General features: G+C 40.8%; 1 protein-coding gene across 4 annotated transcripts in view; it reads left to right on the plus strand.

Moving 5' to 3' along the window:
- The window catches only part of CCDC186 (coiled-coil domain containing 186), a 49,714-nt gene that overhangs the window by 2,970 nt on the left and 26,109 nt on the right, over nt 1-20,635 (plus strand). For 2 of the 4 annotated variants that reach the window (XM_008270533.5, XM_008270534.5), the window contains exons 2-4: nt 7,928-8,623; nt 13,550-13,676; nt 19,764-19,892. In XM_008270533.5, coding sequence (XP_008268755.3) covers nt 7,928-8,623; nt 13,550-13,676; nt 19,764-19,892 — 952 coding nt within the window. Of the gene's footprint in view, nt 1-7,927; nt 8,628-13,549; nt 13,677-19,763; nt 19,893-20,635 lie in introns of those variants that run through there. The other 2 variants (XM_089314324.1, XM_089314326.1) reach the window with 2 other exon arrangements.

Below are 20,635 nucleotides of genomic sequence, written 5' to 3' on the forward strand. Positions count from 1 at the left end.
CGTCACGCTGCCTTTCAAATAAATAAATCTTAAAAAAAAAAGATACTGAGGTGAAGGGGAAGTAGATTCAATGGAAATCAACCCCAGCGTAGTATTGACTGTATTGGGGGTATATTTCTTAGTAACATTTGTTAAGATACATGAATTGAAGCCGGCGCCGCGGCTCACTAGGCTAATCCTCCGCCTAGCGGCGCCGGCACACCGGGTTCCAGTCCCGGTCGGGGCGCCGGATTCTGTCTCGGTTGCCCCTCTTCCAGGCCAGCTCTCTGCTGTGGCCAGGGAGTGCAGTGGAGGATGGCCCAGGTGCTTGGGCCCTGCACCCCATGGGAGACCAGGAAAAGCACCTGGCTCCTGGCTCCTGCCATCGGATCAGCGCGGTGCGCCGGCCGCAGCGCGCTGGCCGCGGCGGCCATTGGAGGGTGAACCAACGGCAAAGGAAGACCTTTCTCTCTGTCTCTCTCTCTCACTGTCCACTCTGCCTGTCCAAAAAAAAAAAAAAAAAAAAAAGATACATGAATTGATAGTCTGTAGTAAGTACTAATAAATAATTTAACTTTTTCTTACTACATCTTACCAAATTAAATAAACCCAGGCCAAATGTGACTTCAGAATTAAACATCAAAACTAATATAAAGCAGAGTCACAACCTATATATTTAATCTTAAGTTATTCACCTTCCTTTTTGAAAAGCAAACTACTGGTCAAGATTTTTTTTCCTTCTTTCACTTGTTAGATTTGGAAGGAAAATTAATTGAAAATACTTTCTGTGTTTTCTTGGACTCATTAAAGTGCAAATGGTAACATCTGTACAAGCTTCAAATTAAGATTTCTGTATTAATAACTGCTTTAATATTTTAAAAAGTATTAGAGATATATAAAATTGCATTCATGTAAGATAACAAACTGGTAGAATGATACATAGGATATTGATAATGTGATGTGTAGCCACTGACCCTCTTTTTCCTGGAATATTTTTATTTTTTAAAATATTTATTTATTTATTTGAAAATCAGAGTTACAGAGGAGGAGAGGCTCAGAGAGAGATTTTCCATCTGCTGCTGGTTCACTCCCTAAATGGCTACAGCAGCCCCATCTGGGCCAGGCTGAAGCCAGGAGCCACGAGCTTCATCCAGGTCTCCCGTGTGGTGCAGGGTCCCGAGGACTTGGCCATCTTCTGCTGCTTTCTCAGGCACATTAGCAGGGAGCCGGGTTAGAAGTGGAGCAGCCAGGACTCAAACTGGCACCCATATAGGATGCCAGCACTGCAGGTGGCAGCCTTACCTGCTGCCCCTTTCCTGGAATCTTGATGGACCATAGTTTCTCTTTCTTCTATTATCCTACCACAGGATTTGGTACTGTTTTGGTGTGGGTTTGGTGTCCTGCTACATTTATTGCCCGAGTCTTTTTTTTTTATTATTCAGTTAGCATCTTTGTGCATTATATAATGCACAAACCATAAAATCCACCCTGTCTGAAATCATAGGTGCAAAGCTAAAGAAATCCCCGCAGGGATAATTGACCTTGACTCATAGAAGGAACTTCTCAAACTAGTAAACTAGAGGCAGCTTTTTTATTATAGTGCTGTGTTTCCCTTAAAGAAAACTCAACATGTGACTATTAAATTTTACCCAGAATGTGATTCAGTTAAAAAAGTAGATTTTGATCTACATAAATGTACTTTATATGAAATTTCAATGTCAAGCATTTTCATTATGTGAAAAAAGATATTCATGCTTCTTAAACAGGTTCTTTTTCATTCTATTTCATTTTTAAAAAGCTTTTACCCAGGAAAGTGTCTTTTGAAGTTGATATAATTTATGAAAAAAAACAGTTATTTGGAGTTGTGAACAGATGGTAATGGACGATGTAGATGCTTTTTTTATTTTGCTTTTTGTTTCTCATTTATTAGAACTGTCCAGAAAGACTAGGTTTTTATTTTTGTTTGTTTATGCTCCTTTCAAAGTTTATTTGGGGACTAAGTAGAAAATTTTTTGATGTAGTTACATTTCTTCTTTTTCTTTTTTAAAAGATTTATTTATTTATTTATTTATTTATTTTTTTTTTTTTTTTTTTTTTTTTTTGACAGGCAGAGTGGACAGTGAGAGAGAGAGACAGAGAGAAAGGTCTTCCTTTGCCGTTGGTTCACCCTCCAATGGCCGCCGCGGCCGGCGCGCTGCGGCCGGCGCAGCGCGCTGATCCGATGGCAGGAGCCAGGAGCCAGGTGCTTTTCCTGGTCTCCCATGGGGTGCAGGGCCCAAGCACCTGGGCCATCCTCCACTGCACTCCCTGGCCACAGCAGAGGGCTGGCCTGGAAGAGGGGCAACCGGGACAGAATCCGGCGCCCCGACCGGGACTAGAACCCGGTGTGCCGGCGCCGCTAGGCGGAGGATTAGCCTAGTGAGCCGCGGCGCCGGCCGATTTATTTATTTATTTGAAAGGCAGAGTTACAGAGAGGGAGAGACAGAGAGATCTTCCGTCTGCTGGCTTTCTGCTTGAATGGCCTCACTGGTTGGGGCTGGGCCAGACTAAAGCTCAGGAGCCTGGAACTCCATTCGAGTCTCCCATATGAGTGCCAGGGACTCAAGCACCACTGGCCATCACCTGTTGCTTTCTCAGGCACATTAGCAGGGAGCTGGATCCGAAGTGCAGCAGACTCGTGATGTACTTCATTTCTACAGTGGATAGTAGACCATTGTGCTGAAGAACAGGAGTGAGCTCCCAGTCTCAGCTTGCCTACCATGATGCATGTTTGAGAATTATACAACTGGTATTATTTGGGACTTAAATGGTACAGTTTATAATTTTTAAACTTGTAGCTAGTTACAGATAGTATTTATACTGAACTAAGGTGTTTTTTTTTTTTATTTTTTAAAAACATTTAATTTCATTTTATTTGAAAGAGAGAGAGCTCTTCCATCTGCTGGTTCATTTCCCAAATGCCCATAGAAGTCAGGGCTGAGCCAGGCTGAAGACCAACACTCAGAACTCAGTCTGGGTCTCCCAAATGGGTGTCAGAGACGGAAGAACTTAAACCATCACCTGCTGCCCCCTAGGGCGTGCATCAGTAGGAGGTGCAGCTATCCTAAGTTGCAGCCTAACTGCAGTGCCAAAACACTTGTTTCCCAGGTGTTTCTGTTGAACACTGGCAAACCTAAAAATTAAGATACCGTAATATTAAAATAAATATAATATAATTTCTAGTGCTGTAATGTTTATGGGCAACATATTTTTTTTTAATTTTTTAATTAATTAATTTATTTTTTGACAGGCAGAGTAGACAGTGAGAGAGATAGACAGAGAGAAAGGTCTTCCTTTACCATTGGTTCACCCTCCAATTGCCGCCATGGTCGGCGTGCTGCGGCCAGTGCATCACGCTGATCCGAAGCCAGGTCCCGGTCTCCCATGCGGGTGCAGGGCCCAAGAACCTGGGCCATCCTCCATTGCACTCCCTGGCCACAGCAGAGAGCTGGCCTGGAAGAAGGGCAACTGGGACAGAATCCGGCGCCCTGACTGGGACTAGAACCCGGTGTGCCGGCGCCGGCCTATGGGCAACATATATTGATCTGCCTACCTCAGGTCTCACTGTGAGGGTTGTCTGTTTTTATTCATGACTGTTCTCCACACCAAGAACAGTGTCTGCATAATAGATGCTAAAACCTACTTGGTGAGCAAATGAATGAATGAATGCCTACTTTGGAAATGTATTTTTTTTTAAGATTTACTTTATTTGAAAGAGTTACAGAGAGGCAGAGAGAGAGAGCACGAGAGCACGAGTGAGCACGCACGGTGGGGGGTGGGGGGGGTGGTGGTGGGAGGATTTGAAAGGCAGAGCTAGAGAGAGGCAGAGACAGAGAGAGGTCTTCCATCAGCTGGTTTACTCCCCAGATGGGCATAATGGCCAGAGCTGAGCAGATCAGGAGCCAGGAGCTTCTTCCAGGTTTCCCATGCAGGTGTAGGGGTCCAAGGACTTGGGCCATCTTCTACTGCTTTCCCAGGCCATAGTGGAGAGCTGGATAGGAAGTGAAGCAGCTGGGACTTGAACTGGCATCCATAGGGGATGCCGGCATTGCAGGCAGTGACTTTACCCAGTACGCCACAGCACTGGCTCTAGAAATGTATTTTTGACTTGTTACTTTTGTATGGTACTTGTTTATATAATAACCTGTTACCAAATATCTGTGGATTGGATCCATTTGTATTTGCAGCCTAAGTTTTTTTGTTTGTTTGTTTATAATGTCAGTTAGTGGAAAAACAAGAGCAAGAACAAAAAGCTGTTTAAAATTGTTTTCATCTATATGATTCCTACATGGAAATAATTTTGTAGAAATGTGAAGTCATGCATTAAGAAAAGAAATCCAAGATGGATAGTAGCTGGCATCCAGGCAAGTCAAAGTGTTTCTTGACCAGTTGCCTACAGCTGATGAGCTCCAGTAAGAACGAAACCAGTTCTCATTCATGGAGTCCACTCTGAAGTATGAATTGGTCCTGAGGTACTGTGTGAGAAACAGCTCTGAAAAATAGAAGTCGTTGAATTCAAAAGAATTTTCTGACTGTACTGTTTCAAATAGATATTTCTCCTAATTAGTAAAGGTTGCTAAAAAGTTCAAATAACCTGCTTTTTTTTTTAATTTTAAAAATTTTTGTTAATTTGAGAGAGAGTTCCCATGTACTGATTCTCTCCCCAAATGCCAGAAACAGCGGGGACTGGGCAAGGTCATAGCCAGAGCCAGAATGGGTGGCAGGAGCCCATTGAAAGTCAGAATTACAGAAACAGGTAGAGACAGAGAGGTTTTCATCCCCTGGTTCATCCCCTAAATGGCTACAGTAGCCAGAGCTGAGCTGACCCGGAGCTGAGCTGACCCAAAGCAAGGAGCCAGGAGCTTCCTCCAGGTCTCCCAAGTGGGAGCAAGGACCCAAGGACTTGGGTCATCTTCCACTGCTTTCTCAGGCCATAACAGAGCTGGATCGGAAGTGGAGCATCCAGAACTTGAACCAGTACCCATATGGGATGGCAGTCCTGCAGGTGGTGGCTTTACCTGCTATGCCACAGCGCTGGACCCTGTATCATTTTTTTAAAGCAACATTTATTTCTGTATTTGGATATGCACTTGGTTTGTACAAGCGCTTTTTTAAACAAATGCCTAGTTTTACATCCTCCCCCATTAGTCTGCTATGAGGCTCGTCCTTTCTCAGTAGCTTTGATGATTGCCCCGTCCCTTCCCACCACCAAAAGAAAAAACTCTGGACAGCATCCAGATTGGTCTGCATCGCGCTGCCAGCTGGAGGCCTATGGCAGGACTCAGCTGACTGTTTTTTCTCTTAGTTAATCATGGGCAAAATGAAGCTCATCTTGTTCTTCTCGCCCACCTCCGCTGCTGTGTAGTTGTTTAATCTTTGGTGATGGGTTTGTTGCATATATACATATAGACCTTTGCTAACTCGTCTGTTTTTGCTTGGCCTCCAGTCAGTGTTCATTTGAGCATGAGAAAACCCAGTTCGCAAGCTAAGTGGTTACAGGATGGCAGGTTACATGGTGGTCACCACCTCCATTATGGTCTGATGTTAACGTATTTTTCTTTGTTATTAAAAACTTTGAGTTTCACGTTTCAGCTTCCATAAGTATACCTCTCATCTGGATTGTTTCTCTATTAGCTTCTGTCAAACTATCACTTGCCCACTTTTTAATCTGATCTCATATGGCTTTGGTAACTCCTCTATCCTGCTCGTGTTTGTAGAAGTTGATGATTGCTGAAACTGTGGATGTGGAACCCAGGCTCTCTGATGTGATACACCATTACCCTAACCAGTAGGCTGTCTGTGCCTATATAAGGGTAATTTGTGAATTTCAGTAATTTTCATAAAATAGCTTAGACTAACTTTCATAAGCATCGTAAAAAAGTAACTTGATGGAATTAATTCTTTATTTTTCATTTAATTAAATTATTTATTTGAAAGAGTTAGAGAGAGAGGTCTTCCATCCGTTGGTTCACTCCCCAGTTGGCTGCAACGACTGGAGCAGCACTGATCCGAAACTCAGGAGCTTCTTCCAGGTCTTCCACGTGGATGCAGGGGCCCAAGGATCTGGGCCATCTTCCACTGCCTTCCCAGGCCATAGTAGAGAGCTGGCTCAGAAGTGGAGCAACCAGAACTCAAACCAGTGCCTAAATGGGATGCCGGCACTGCAGGCGGCGGCTTTACCCATTACGCCACAGCACTGGACCCAATTTTTAATTTTTTTTAAAGATTTATTTATGGGGCCGGCGCTGTGGCGTAATGGGTAAAGCCGCCGCCTGCAGTGCTGGCATCCCATTTGGGCGCTGGTTTGAGTTCTGGTTGCTCCACTTCTGAGCCAGCTCTCTACTATGGCCTGGGAAGGCAGTAGAAGATGGCCCAAGTCCTTGGGCCCCTGCACCCGTTTGGGAGACCTGGAGGAATCTCCTAGCTCCTGGCTTCAGATTGATACAGCTCCAGCCAATGTGGCCATCTGGGGAGTGAACCAGCACTTGGAAGACCTCTCTTTCTCTCTCTTTCTCCCCCTCTCTCTCTGCCTCTGCCTCTCTATAACTTTGCCTTCCAAACGAATAAATATTTAAAAAAAAAAGATTTATTTATTTAAAGGCAGAATTACAGAGAAGGAGAGACAGAGACTGAGATATCCTCCTTCCACTGGTTTATTCCCCAAATGGTTGCAGCGGCCCGAGCTGGGCTGACCCAGAGCCTGGAGCTTCTTCTTCTGGGTCTCACACATGGGTACAAGGGCCCATGCACTTGGGCCGTCCTCCACTGCTTTCTCAGGACATTAGCAGGGAACTGGATCAGAAGTGGAGCAGCCAGGACATGAACTGGCACCCATATGGGATGCTGGCACCACAGGCAGAGGCTTAACCTACTATGCCACAGTGCCAGACCCTTTTATTGTTGTTTTTATTGGCATAGTGCCTGGTGGGCTCCATCTGATTTGCCCTGAACACTTATTCGTAATGAGAATGTTTGAAAATCACCATGGTACTGCCTGGAGGAAAAAAATAACTCCTAGCAGGGATCCATCACACTGTGACTTCTTTTGAGCTCAAGTCTAGGTCTCTGGGTTATAAGTAGCCATGTCGTGTTATTGTTTAGTTTTCCTTCCCAGCAAATTTTTAATTATCATTAATGTGCATTTCTTTCAAAAAGATTTATTTATTTGAAAGGCAGAGTAACAGAGAGAGCATGAGAGCGATCAGTCGATCTGTCTACTGGTTCATTCCCCAAATGGCTGCAATAGCCAGATCTAAGCCAGGCTGAAGACAGGAGGCGAGAACTACACCCTGATCTCCCATGTAAGTGTCAGGGGCCCAAGTAGTTGGGCTGTCTTGTGCTGCCTTCTTAGGCACATTAGTAGGAAGCTCTATTGGAAGCACAGCCGCTAGACTCATCCCAGTGCTCTAAGAATGGGATGCTGGTGGGAGTGTTGCAAGCAGCTGCTTATCAGATTATGCTGCCACATTGGCCCCATTGTGTATTTATTTTTTCTTGCTTTGCAATTTCTCTTCTAGTGCTTTCATTGTTGTCTTATTTCTCTACTGTTTCCTTACAAATTTCTTGGGGGTAGTTTTTTTCCACTCAGAAAGTTAAAGGAATTCTGATCATTCTTCGGCACTAATCTTGCAATCAATAATATTGATCTTTAGCTAACATCTCATGGGATGATTGACTGTGCTAGAAAATAATTAGTGGAGTTAAGTGAAGAAGGAAAGACAGACTTAGTAGCTCTCCCAGTTGCAACCAACATGGGTAGACTGGCCTTTTCGCTCTTTTTTTCTGCAAGGAAAGGGTATGGAGTAATTATTAGGAGTTTTAGTTCCACATCACAGATTGTGTGCAAATACTTGAGTGTATGATGTCTTCACTTAGAAATTGTTTTGATTTTAATGTTTTACTTTCTCAGATGTAAAACGAAGATCAGGAGCAGATTTGAAGAAATGCAGAGTGAGTTACCCATCAGCATGGCAGAGACAGAGCACGTAGCCTCCATTTCCTCTGATACAAATCCTGGGACAGCATCTGAATTAAAGGAAGACTCATGCATCTCATTTTCTGGTGATGAAAGCTGTAAGTTAGAAAATGAGTCCAAAGTATTGTCATTAAAGTGTGATGAAACATTATGTCAGTCCAACGAACTAAATAGTCAAATTGAAGCACAGGAAAATGATATTCTGGATCGTGGTGGAGGTGAGGATTCTTGTGCTAAAAGAAACATATGTCCTGAAAATTCAGAACAAACAGTTAATTTTCCTAGTGGAGATTCTGCAGAACAACTTTCAAAAACAAGTGAAACAGAACAGACAGTTACGCAAATCCTGGCTGAATTAAGATCATCTACATTTACAGAAGTTGCTAAAGAAAAGACTTATTCAGAAAGTCCTTATGATACAGACTGCACCAAGAAGCTTATTTCAGAAATAAAGAATGTTTCAACCTCAGAGGATTTGTTGGAAGAAATAGAGTCTGAACTCTTATCTACAGACTTGGCAGAGGAACGCCACCGAGTGCCAAATGGAATGAATAAGGGAGAACATGCGTTGGTTCTGTTTGAAAAGTGTGTGCAAGATAAGTATTTGCAGCAAGAACATACCATTAAAAAGTAAGTTTTTTATTCCTTTAGATTCTTGTTTCCCCCATCGGGGTTAAAGATTGAATTCTTTAAAGGAAAGTATCATCTTGGCCACTTCTAATTCCACAGCAGAGGTGGACATATAATAGCATTACTGAATAATTTAGCAAATATCAAGTTTTTCTAATTAAGACTGTTTATAAATCTAAATCTAAAGAAATAAATATTATAGTAAATAGTTTAAATTCATTAACGAGCTAGAAATTTTTACAAATGTCAGATTTCTCATTTTTTTGAAGAATTTTTGAGTACAGTATTGTCAAAAATAGAAAAGTTCACAAGAAAATGAGAATAATGTTTAAAATTTTTTTCTTAAAGTCCCCACTGTGAATTCATTGTTTCAAAAAATTAAAATTTAGAGGATGAAGAATTGGTTGATTATCACTCAGTAAATGAGAACATAGTTATTTTAACCTTCTTTCATATAACACAAGAACATAGTTGTTTTAGACTTCTCTTGGATTTGTAGAATTCTGTTTTAATAATAGTTTGCTTTCATTCAGTCTTTTCCTAATACCATATTGTCCTGCCTTTTTATTCTAGATTTATATAGTTATATGATGATTGATTAAGGTACTGTTTTTTAACATTAAGAAAGGAAAATAAAGTATACTAGCCTCCACTGAAATACAGGCTGATTCTCTTTTTAAAACATCATACTTTTAAAAGTGTTTGAATTAGAGGCATGTGTTTGTAGAGGAAAGAGGGAGGAAGTTCACATAGTGGAGGAGGATGACCGAAGAAAATGTACCAAATACTGCTGAATATGAAACTGACTTTTCCTTGCTTCTAGTCTTAACTGTTCCAGATTGTCCTGCTCAGTGAATCTGTATTTGCTGGACCAGTTCACTCTTCATTGGTTTACTGTCTGGCCTCCCCTTTTTTAAATTGTGATACAGTACATATGGCATAAAACTTACTGCCTTAACCCCTTTTAAGTGTACAGTTAATAAAGTTCAGCTCATTCACAGTATTGTGCAAGCAGTCTGTAGGACATTTTGACTTTGCACATCTGAAATTCTGTCCGTTAAGCAACGGCTCTATTCTTCCTGTCTCCAGTTGCTGGCATCTACGTACTGCTCTGTTCTGCTTGACACTTTCGGTAACTCATCTAATGAAGCCAAATAGTACTTAATCTCTTGTGATTGGCTTATTTCACTTAACATGGTGGCCTCAAGGTTTACCCATATATTGAAACTTGTCTGAACTTCTTTCAGGTGGAAATATAGTCCATTGTATATGTAAGTATATACCACATATTATTTGCTCTTTCATCTGTTAGTGGATACTTGGGCTCCTTCTACCTTTAGGCTGTTGTGGATAATGCTCTTATGAACATGTGTGTACAGATATCTCTTCAGGACACCAACACCCTGTTATTAAACGACCACAAAACTAGTGCCTACTCCTCTTCATATCTTTCCTGGAATATTGCTGTGGTGTGAATAAACCATACGCTTTTTTTTTCATTTATTTTTATTTTTATTTTTATTTTTTTATTTTTTGACAGGCAGAGTGGACAGTGAGAGAGAGAGAGAGACAGAGAGAAAGGTCTTCCTTTGCCGTTGGTTCACCCTCCAATGGCCGCCGCGGCCGGCGCGCTGCGGCCGGCGCACCGCGGCCGGCGCACCGCGCTGATCCGATGGCAGGAGCCAGGAGCCAGGTGCTTTTCCTGGTCTCCCATGGGGTGCAGGGCCCAAGCACCTGGGCCATCCTCCACTGCACTCCCTGGCCACAGCAGAGAGCTGGCCTGGAAGAGGGGCAACCGGGACAGAATCCGGCGCCCCAACCGGGACTAGAACCCGGTGTGCCGGCGCCGCTAGGCGGAGGATTAGCCTAGTGAGCCGCGGCGCCGGCCCAACCATACGCTTTTGTATAATTGAACCATTGCTGCTCTGCTGCTGTTGCTTTTTAGGGTGTCATTTCCCTGATGCCTGTGTGCCTTTTCTGATAGACCTTGCCCTTGAAAGGATCTCTGATGCCTCTTCCTGCTTTTGTTAGATCTTGTAAATTATGTTATTTAATACTAATAATAGCAGTTAATTATGTGACTGCCATATTATGTAAGTTAACTCATGGGCTCTTCACAACACCTCTATGAAGTGTGTGCTGTTATTATCCTAGTTTGGTAGATGAGGTCCCTGAACCACAGAGAGATTAGGTTAAGTGATTGTTCAAGGTCAGATGCTAGTGATGCATAGTTATAATCTTTGGTTTGGCTTCAGAGATTTCTCAGTCACAGTTACTAGAAATGGACTAGTCACAACTTGTTAAATTTATTTAAAAACGTAACCAAAACAGTAAAAGATTGATCTTTTTTTGCCCCATTCTGTCAGAATGAGATTAGCATGGTAGAGTCGATAAGCACAGTTCTGGAATCTGGATTTGGAAGATTGTTACTGCTATGTCCTCGGAAGCTATACTACACTGGCCGCCATCAACTTAGCTGAGTCAGAGATTTTTTTCCATCCATATTAAGAAGATGATACTTACCTAATGGACTGTTTTGGACATTAAGGCATTACAGAGATGTCAGATATTCTTATTTTAAATCTGTTAATCTTTTGTTATACACATATTATTTTTTTAAAGATTTATTTATTTATTTTGAAAGAGTTACATGGAGAGAGTAGAGACAGAGGGAGGGAGGGAAGGAAGGAAGTCTCTCATCTGCTGGTTCACTCACCAGATGGCTGCAATAGCCAGAGCTACACCGATCTAATGCCAGGAGCTTCCTCCCGGCCTCCCATGCGGGTGCAGGGGCCCAAGGACTTGGGCCATGTTCTGCTTTCCCAAGCCATAGCAGAGCGCCGGATCAGAAGTGGAGTAGCTGGGTCTCAACCTGGTGCCCATAAGGGATGCCAACATTGCAGGCTGCGGCTTAACTCGCTATGCCACAGTGCCGGGCCCCACGTATTTTTAATTTCTAATAAAATGCTTTATTGATTCAGATCAGCTCTAAAACTTTTTTTTTGTTTTCCCTTTATTTAATTTTCTGTGAAGAAAACTTTCACTTCCTTTGAAATTTTCATGAATCCATCTGCTTCCAAATGTTTTTGTGTTTACACAGCTATTTCCCTATTTTTTCCTCAGGTTTACTGAGATCAAATTGATAAAATTGTATGTATTTGTTTTTAAGGTGCGCAGTGTGATGATTGATATAAATTATGAAACGATTACCACAGTTAGGTTAACACCTTCATCATCTCCCATAGTTTTGTAGGGTTAGTGTGTGTGTGTAGTATATGAACATGTGAGGGCTGTTCTCAGCAGATTTCAAGTATACAAGATGACATCAGTCACTGTCATCACCATGATGTACTTTGATCCCCAGAACTTGCTCATACTACAGTCTGTGCTCTTTGAGTGCTGTTTCCCCGTTCACCCTGAGCCCTGGCAACCATCATTCTACTCTGCTTCTTTTCTTCTGTTTTCTAACACAGCTCCATATTGTCCAAGTTCCCAGCCAGCCCTCTGAAAACAGTTGGCAGAGCATAGGATGTGCATTTGACATATAAATAATAAATAAATGCTCTTCACTTCCCCTTCCTATAGCCAGAATTCTTGTATTTCAAGTAATTTTCTATAACAAATTGAATGTACACTCTAATCATATAAATGGTCTAAGTGAGAGTGCTGTGCTATAAAATGCTCGAATAAACTTGGTTTTATGTTTGCCTCTTTGGCAGACGTGTGTGATGCTGCCTCCCTGCATTCCTGTGCTCAGCTCTCACCTCCGCAGAGAGGCCTAACTATCATATCTAAGATTTCAGCTTCAGTCATTCTGTCTGCTTGCACTGATCTGTTTTTCTTAATAGGACTAATTCTATACATGCATATTTTTTAAATGTCTGTTTTCTCCCTTGAAACGTAAGCCCTGGGAGAGCAGGGGCTGTTGGCTAACATGTGCCCCATATGTAGAATAGGAAGTACGTAGTAGCTACCGGTAAGCATCTGTTGTGAATGAGTGGCCTTCCAAGTGGAAAGGTCTGGGCTTTGGAATTAGGCTTGGACCCGAAACTCATTTCAGCCGCTTACTAGCTGTGTGACCTGGAACACATTCTAGGCATTAATTATGCTTGGTTTCTAAAAATTAGTAAATAGAAGTAATGATAATTTCATAGACTTATTTTGAATATTAGGTGAAATAATGCATTTCAGCCCAAGTTAGCAAATAGTGTGTAATAACTATTAGGTAAAAGATGTTGCTATTAATAATCCTAAATTACTAGCTGTTAACTTTCATAGGCATCTTACAGTTCTGAGTACTTTTCAGGTCATCTCATTTCACTTCTTCTAGGAGACTAAAAATGAAATTGCTGCTTAAACTTTTTGTTGTACATTGACTACACTTCTATAATGATTCGAACATCATTAAAATAGTCTCAGACTCTAGAATGAGATTTCTCAGCTTTAGCGCTGTTGCTGTTTTGAGCCAGATGATTCTTTGTGGCTGTTGGGACTGTCTCAGTGGCAGGATGCTCGGTGGCAACCCTGGCCTTCACCACTAGGTGCCAGCAGCAACCCCTACCCCTCTTAACAACCAAAACAGCCCTTGGTCGAGAACCACTTATCCGAAGGGTTCCAATGCTGAAACGATGTAGTGCATAATTGAGATTACAAACCCCTAAGACTTAAAGGGATGTGGTTTTCTTTACTTGATTATGTATTTCTTGATTTGAAATACACAAATTTCTAGGGAAAAAATCAATAGCCTGATTGACTAGAGAATGTTTTGCAAAATATCATGTATCACAATAAAACAATTACCTAGGAATTTTAATTTTTTATAATCCCAAGTATCTACACCCTAATCTGTGAAAAGATTAAATTCCACATCTCATTTTATCTCCATTATTAATTATGTTTTGCTTATACTGCCCTCTTTATATTTAGGTTAATAAAAGAAAATAAGAAGCACCAGGAGCTCATCTTAGATATTTGTTCGGAAAAAGATAATCTCAGAGAAGAATTAAAAAAAAGGACAGAAACAGAGAAGCAACATATGAGCACAATTAAACAGGTAAAAGCCAGAAATCTTCAAAATATTTTTAGTCTTTCTAGACTTTAAGATCAACTGAAAACTTTTTCTGAAGCCTATGGTAAATTCACCAAATAGTGGATCCCCTGCTGTTCTAAAGTTAGCTGTAGTTTTCTTAAAACTGTCCTATATGCCCTTCAAAAAAATTTGCAAATGACTTTTAAAAAATCACCTCTGGGCCGGTGCCACGGCTCAATAGGCTAATCCTCCGCCTAGAGGCGCCGGCACACCGGGTTCTAGTCCCGGTCGGGGCACCGGATTCTGTCCTGGTTGCCCCTCTTCCAGGCCAGCTTTCTGCTGTGGCCAGGGGGTACAGTGGAGGATGGCCGAAGTACTTGGGCCCTGCACCCCATGGGAGACCAGGATAAGTACCTGGCTCCTGCCATCAGATCAGCGCAGTGCGCGGGCTGCAGCGTGCCAGCCGCGGCGGCCATTGGAGGGTGAACCAACGGCAAAGGAAGACCTTTCTCTCTGTCTCTCTCTCTCACTGTCCACTCTGCCTGTAAAAAAAAAAAAATGAAGACCTTTCTCTCTCTCTCTCTCTCTCTCTCACTGTCCACTCTGCCTGTAAAAAAAAAAAAAAAAAAAAATCACCTATCAACAATGTTGAGGCAAGACACACCATCCTGGCCACCTGCAGCATAAAGAAAGCCTCTAAGTACTGCCACACCAACACTTAGCCTGCAGGTGCTCGTAGGGGCCACATCACTGCTCCACTGGTTTGTTCTGGGGTCATACCCTTCAACACAGTTGAGATAAGAGGCTCCATCAGACCTCCTACTGCATATAACAGGTCATCAAGGACACTGGCCCCCGGCTTTCCCTCATTTTGCTTTTGAAGCTACCATGCAGCATTCATGCATCTGTGGATCGTATCTTTGATCATTGGAAATGGCATCTCTTCTGTACCAACCTCCAGCACATGACCTAGCAATTGTGCTGCTTGGTATTTTCCCAGAGGAGTTGAAAATATCTCTACACATAGAAAAGATAATTAAAAAAAAATAAGAAAGTAAGAAAGAAAAAATAAAAAAAGAGAATATCTACACAAAACCTGCACATGGGTGTTTATAGCAATTTTATTCATCACTGTCAAAACTTGGAAACTACAGAGATTTCCTTCTGTAGGTGAATGGATAAATACACTATGCTACATCTATGCAATGGGTAATGCTATAATAAAAAGTGAAGTATCACACCATGAAAAGACATGAGAAATCAAAAAGATTTCCTGACCTACAACTACTCAAAAACCAGAAAACTTTAAAGACCATGCTTTGATTTATGAAAATTGGTATACACTGAAATTCTATAAGGTAATCATATTTAAATGCAGAGAATTGCTTAGTATTTCTCTTTTACCAAGTGAGAATCATAGCCTGAGTTATTATCATTTTGTAAATTTATGTTTTTATGATCTGTGGGACTTCTAGTATGTTATAATAGAACATAACCTATTATGTTCAAAATACCAAAAAGACTGATTCCACAGTCAGCTACACTGTTTCTGCCAATGAAGAAAAGAAGTAATAGATGCCTTAAAGTCTGGCATTAGAATATCTTTAACTTTACTGTTCAGTGTGGTTCTAAGTATTTTTGTAACAAATTTAGAGCAGGTTTTTTTGTTTTTTTTTTTTAAGATTTATTTGTTTGAGAGGTAGAGTTACAGAGAGGTACAGGGGAGGGGTGCCTTCCATCCGCTGGTTCACTCCCCAAATGGCCGCAATGGCTGGAGCTGTGCTGATCTGAAGCCAAGAGCCAGGAGCTTCTTCTGGGTCTCCCACATGGGTGTAGGGGCCCATAGACTTGGGCCATCTTCCACTGCTTTCCCAGGCCATAGCAGAGAGCTGGATGGGAAGTTGAGCAGCTGGGGCTCAAACCGGCGCCCCTATGGGATGCTGGCACTGCAGACTGGGGCTTTAACCCTCTGCACCATAGCACCCGCCCCAGAGCAGTTTTTAAGATCAATTTGCCATGAAGGTGACTTTCATACATGAGATGTGTTGGCTACCTGGCTTCCCTACCCCATCCTTGACTTTTCTCTTGTTTTTAATGATGCGAGGAGCAGCACACTGAACATTGAGACAGGCGGCTGAGCAGCTCTTCATCTTTCTGTGCTTTCATTCTTTTGTGGACTGTGAATTAAACGGATTCTCATCTTTCACAGAAGTTAACATAATAAAGATAACACTCAATAATTGGCAATAATAAAAAAGTAAACCAAGTTTTCACTTACTTATGCCTCCATGTATTTAATATACCTTTCCATAATTGGAAGGTGACTGTACTTGTCGGATTTTATGTACAGTATTTAATCCTGCTTTTCATGTGCTCCAGTGCCATCCCGTGTAAGTCAGTCTTAGGTTGGAGTGTGAAGGAGCCTTAATGAAATACTGAATTTGTGTTTTGATGGGCTGGTCACGCTAATGACCAGGCGTTTCATGAACAGGAGAGATGGAAGCAGACCTCTTCCCTTCCTGAGATGATTAAAGAGAAGATGGATTCACCTTTTTTTATTTTTAAACATTTATTTGAAATTTAGAGTTACACAGAGAGAGGAAGAGAGACAAAGAGAGAGAACTTTAGACTTCTAAACAGAACACTAGGATAGCAGAATTTTCTCTTAATTTTCTCTCTAGATATACACTGTCCAGTGTAGGAACCACTAGCCTCATGTAACTATTGAACACTTGAAAGGTAGCAAGACTAAATTGACAGGTGCTGCAAATGGAAGATACATACCTAATTCTAGAAGACTTAGTATTACAATACAACAGTTCTTTATGTTGATTACATATTAAAAATATTTTGATATATTGGATTTAATAAACTATTTCACCTTTTTAAATTGTGACTACCACAAAATATAAACATGGTTTGTATTTCTATTGGGTGATTTTGCTCTAGATAATTTTGTTTGAATGCGCATTTAGTACATATGTACTATAAGGTAATGTTTAGGTAACTTTGCACCCATTTGTAGTCACTCTTCATTCCCTTCAAATGTTACTCTGTCCTCCTAACCCCTGAGAAGTGACAGACCCTCTGTCTCTTTATATTTGCCTATTTTTGGCATTTCACGCAAATGAAACACATGTGTACACTTAACATAATGTTTTAGTTTATTCAAGTTATAGTATGCGTCAGTATCTCTTTTTAACAAATAATATTCTGCCATATAGATAGCAACTCTGTTTATCTTTTCACCAAATGATGGACATTTGGGTTGTTTCCACTGTTTTACCTTTGTGAGTAATGTTTCTGTGAACATTCACGTGCAAATTTGTGTGTGGACATTTCTCTCTTTGGTATATACTGAGGAGTGAATAGAATGAATTTGGAAGCATTCCTTCTTTTCATGGAGACAGGATGTTTGTGAATAATTGGAATTAATTCTTTAAATATTTGGTAGCATTTACCTATATAGCCCCCCGACCTGAATTTTTCTTTGTGACTAGATTTTTGTTAACAGATTTTGTTTTAATTACTAATTCAATCTCCTTGCTTTTCATAAGTCTATTCAGATCTTTGTTTCTTCTTGAGCCTGTTTTGCCATTTTGTGTCTGTCTAGAAATTGTCCATTTCATCCATCTCAGTTAAATCGTTCATAGTGTTCATTATCATTTTGCTTTCTCTGAGTTCACTAGTCATGTGTCTCTCTCATTTTGATTCTAGTTATTTAAGTCTTCTTTCTCAATGTAGGTAAAGATTTGTTAGTTTTGTTATTTTCAGAGAATCAGCTCTTTATTTTTGTCAAGTGTCTCTTGTTTTTCTATTCTGTTTCTTTAATTTCTTCATTCTGTTGGCTTTAGGTTTAGTTTGCTCATTTTCCAAGATCCTCAGATTAAAATGCAGTTATTGTTGTGAGCTCTTTCTTCTTTTAGTCTGTAGTTGTAATTCTCTCTCTAAACATTGCTTTAGGTGCCAGGTTGCTAGATGTTAGGCATATTCGAGCTTTTTCATTCATTACTTGTTAGTTTCCAGTTTCTCTTGTGATTTTTCCCATTGGTTATTTAGGACTGTGCTTTTTAATTCTCACAGATTTGTAGATTTCCCAAATTTCTTTATGTTCCTGAACTCTAATTTCATTCTAGCGTAGTTGGAGAACTTCCTTTCTAGGAGTCCCATCTTTAAATTTTTAGGTTTGTTTATAACCTAGCATATGTCCTGTCTCGGAAAATACCGTGTGTACACTTCATGAGAATATATGCTGATGGGTGGAGTGTTATACAAGATATATTAGATACAGTTGCCTTATGGTGCTGTTCGAGTATTTCCTTGTTAATCTCTTGAATAGTTCTATCCATTATTGAAAGTAGGGTATAAAAATCTTCCGGTTTGTCTATTTCCCCCTTCATTTCTATCAGTTTTGTTGCATGTATTTTGGTGCTATGTTGTTAGGTATCTGTGTATTTATACTTGGTAGCTATTTCTGCTGAATTGATCCTTTTGTAATGATGAAATGACCATCTTCCATAACATTTTTTGAAAGATTTATTTATTTATTTGAAAAAGTGACAGAAAGAGAAAGGGAGGGACAGAGAGAGTGGTATTTTCCATCTGTTTCCCAAATGGTTGCAACAGTTGGGGCTGGGCCAAGCCAAAAGCCAGGAGGCCAGAACACCTTTCAGGTCTCTCACATGGGTAGCATGGACCCAGGTATTTGGGCAGTGATCTGATGCATTGCAAGGCTTATTAGCAGGGAGCTGGATTTGAAGCAGAGCAGCCAGAACTTGAATAGACACTCTGATGTGGGATGTCAGTGTTCTAAGTGGTGGCTTCACGCACTGTACCACAATGCTGGCCCCTCTAGTAACATTTTGTTGTAAACTTTATTTATTTATTTGAAAGGCTGAGTGACAGAGAGATGGAGAAAGAAATTTTTCCATCTGCTGGTTCACTCCCCAAATTGTTGCAACAGCCAGGTCCAGGCCAGGCTCTAGTCAAGAGTCAGAAAGTCCACCCTGTTCTCCCACATGAATGAAAAGGGCCCAGGGACTATGGCCATCCTCTGCTGCCTTCCCAGGCCTCTTAGCAGGAGGCTGAATGGTAAGTGGATTGAGCAGCTGGGACTCGAACAGATAGGAGATGCTGGTGTTGCAAGCAGTAGCTTAACCCACCATTACACAAAGTCAGTCCTGTCCCAGGAACGTTCTTCATCTCAACCTATTTTGTCTGATACTAGTATAGGCACTCTCATTTTCTTATGATTGCTGCTCTATGCTGTATCTTTTTTTATCCTGTTTGTCTCTTTGAACCTGAAGTGATTCCTATAAATAGGATATAGTTGGATTCTGTTTATTCTGTCATTTTCTACCTTTTGATATTATTATTTACTCTTTTCATATAATGACATTGACGGTTGGATTTATGTCTCTCATTTTACTTTTTATTTTTTGTGTATCTCGTATCTCTGTTTCTTTGCTGCTTACTTTTGTAATAAGTGAATATTTTCTAATGTTACATTTAAGCTTTTCATTCTATTTTACTTTATTTCTTTAAATTATTCCTTAATGAATGGATGCACTAAGGGCTTATCATATACACCTTAACTTATCAGAATGTCTTCAGATGTATACTGACTGAATTCCAGTGAGTTACAGAAATGGTTATCCAGGGGCCGGTGCCATGGTGTAGTAGATTAAGCCTTTCCCTGTGGTGCTGGCATTCCATATAGGCACCAGTTCAAGTTGGCTATTCCACTTCTGATCCAGCTCCATGGGAAAGCAGTGAAGGATGGCCCAAGTGCTTGGGCCTCTACATGCATATGGGAAACCTAGAAGAAGCTCCTGGCTTTGGATCGGCCCAGCTCCGGCCATTGTGATTATTTGAAGAATGAACCAGCAGATGGAAGATCTCTCTGCCTGTAACTGTGTCCCTCAAATAAATAAGTAAATCTTAAAAAAGAAACAGTTACCGAGTGAGAGAGAATGGTAGTTAGTTTTGATTTCAGTGGTTGAAGTATATTCACTAGGTTCCTTAGGCTTATTTACGTTGTGTTTATTTACATAGGTATTGTTGATCTGTTTGGTATGGCTATAAATAACCATGAATTAATTTTCTTTACAGTTAGAATCAAGAATAGAGGAACTAAATAAAGAAGTTAAAGCTTCCAAAGATAAACTAATAGCTCAAGATACTGCAGCTAAAAATGCAATTCAACAGTTACACAAAGAGATGGCCCAACGGATGGAACAGGTATTTTTCATGTCATTGTCATTAACTTGACACTGTGGTGGCTCTTTCTCATATATTAGAATGAAAGTACTTTTAGACTATTTTGAACTCCAGAGATATATTAAGAATAGTAATTCTATTTATTATGAAAATTAGCCTTGAAAAATGCTAAAGTAAGATATGCCAATCATTTTAAAATTAACAGATTTAGGAAGTATATTGGCAGGGGAGAAGTCCCTCTTTGCTGCCTCTTCCCTGCCTCCAGTCTCTTTATATTCAGTTTTTTTGTTCCATAGCTTGTTACTGATATTTTGGTGATGTGTACTGGCATCTGCTACATCACAGCATGGTGGAAGGCGTCATGGTGGGAACATAAGCAAGAGAGTGGCCAGTGGTGCATGGGTGGAAGAGGAATTCAGAAGAAGTGCCAGGCTCACTTCTAACAACTCATTCTCCTGGAAACTCCTGTAGTCGCATGGCACCTGCTTTATTCCCTTCTGAGAGTGCCAGCCCTGCACTGGAAACTAATTACCTTGCACTAGCCTCAGTACTGCCTCACTGGAGCCCACACTTCCAGCACTTGAACTTCTGGGGAAACACACTTACACCATATCTGAGCTACAGCAATATGTGTAGATGTTCTCCCTGCTCAATTGCAACTTACTGTGTGTGCATCTTTTTTTGTAACCTTGTTTTTCCAACATACTACACCTTGGGAATCTTTTTGAGTTGGTACATATGATCTCAGAAGAAGCTATTTTAAG

The sequence above is a fragment of the Oryctolagus cuniculus genome, chromosome 15 (genome assembly GCF_051225735.1).
Source record: "Oryctolagus cuniculus isolate XC-2025 breed Fujian yellow rabbit chromosome 15, ASM5122573v1, whole genome shotgun sequence".
Taxonomy (NCBI): Eukaryota; Metazoa; Chordata; class Mammalia; order Lagomorpha; family Leporidae; genus Oryctolagus; species Oryctolagus cuniculus.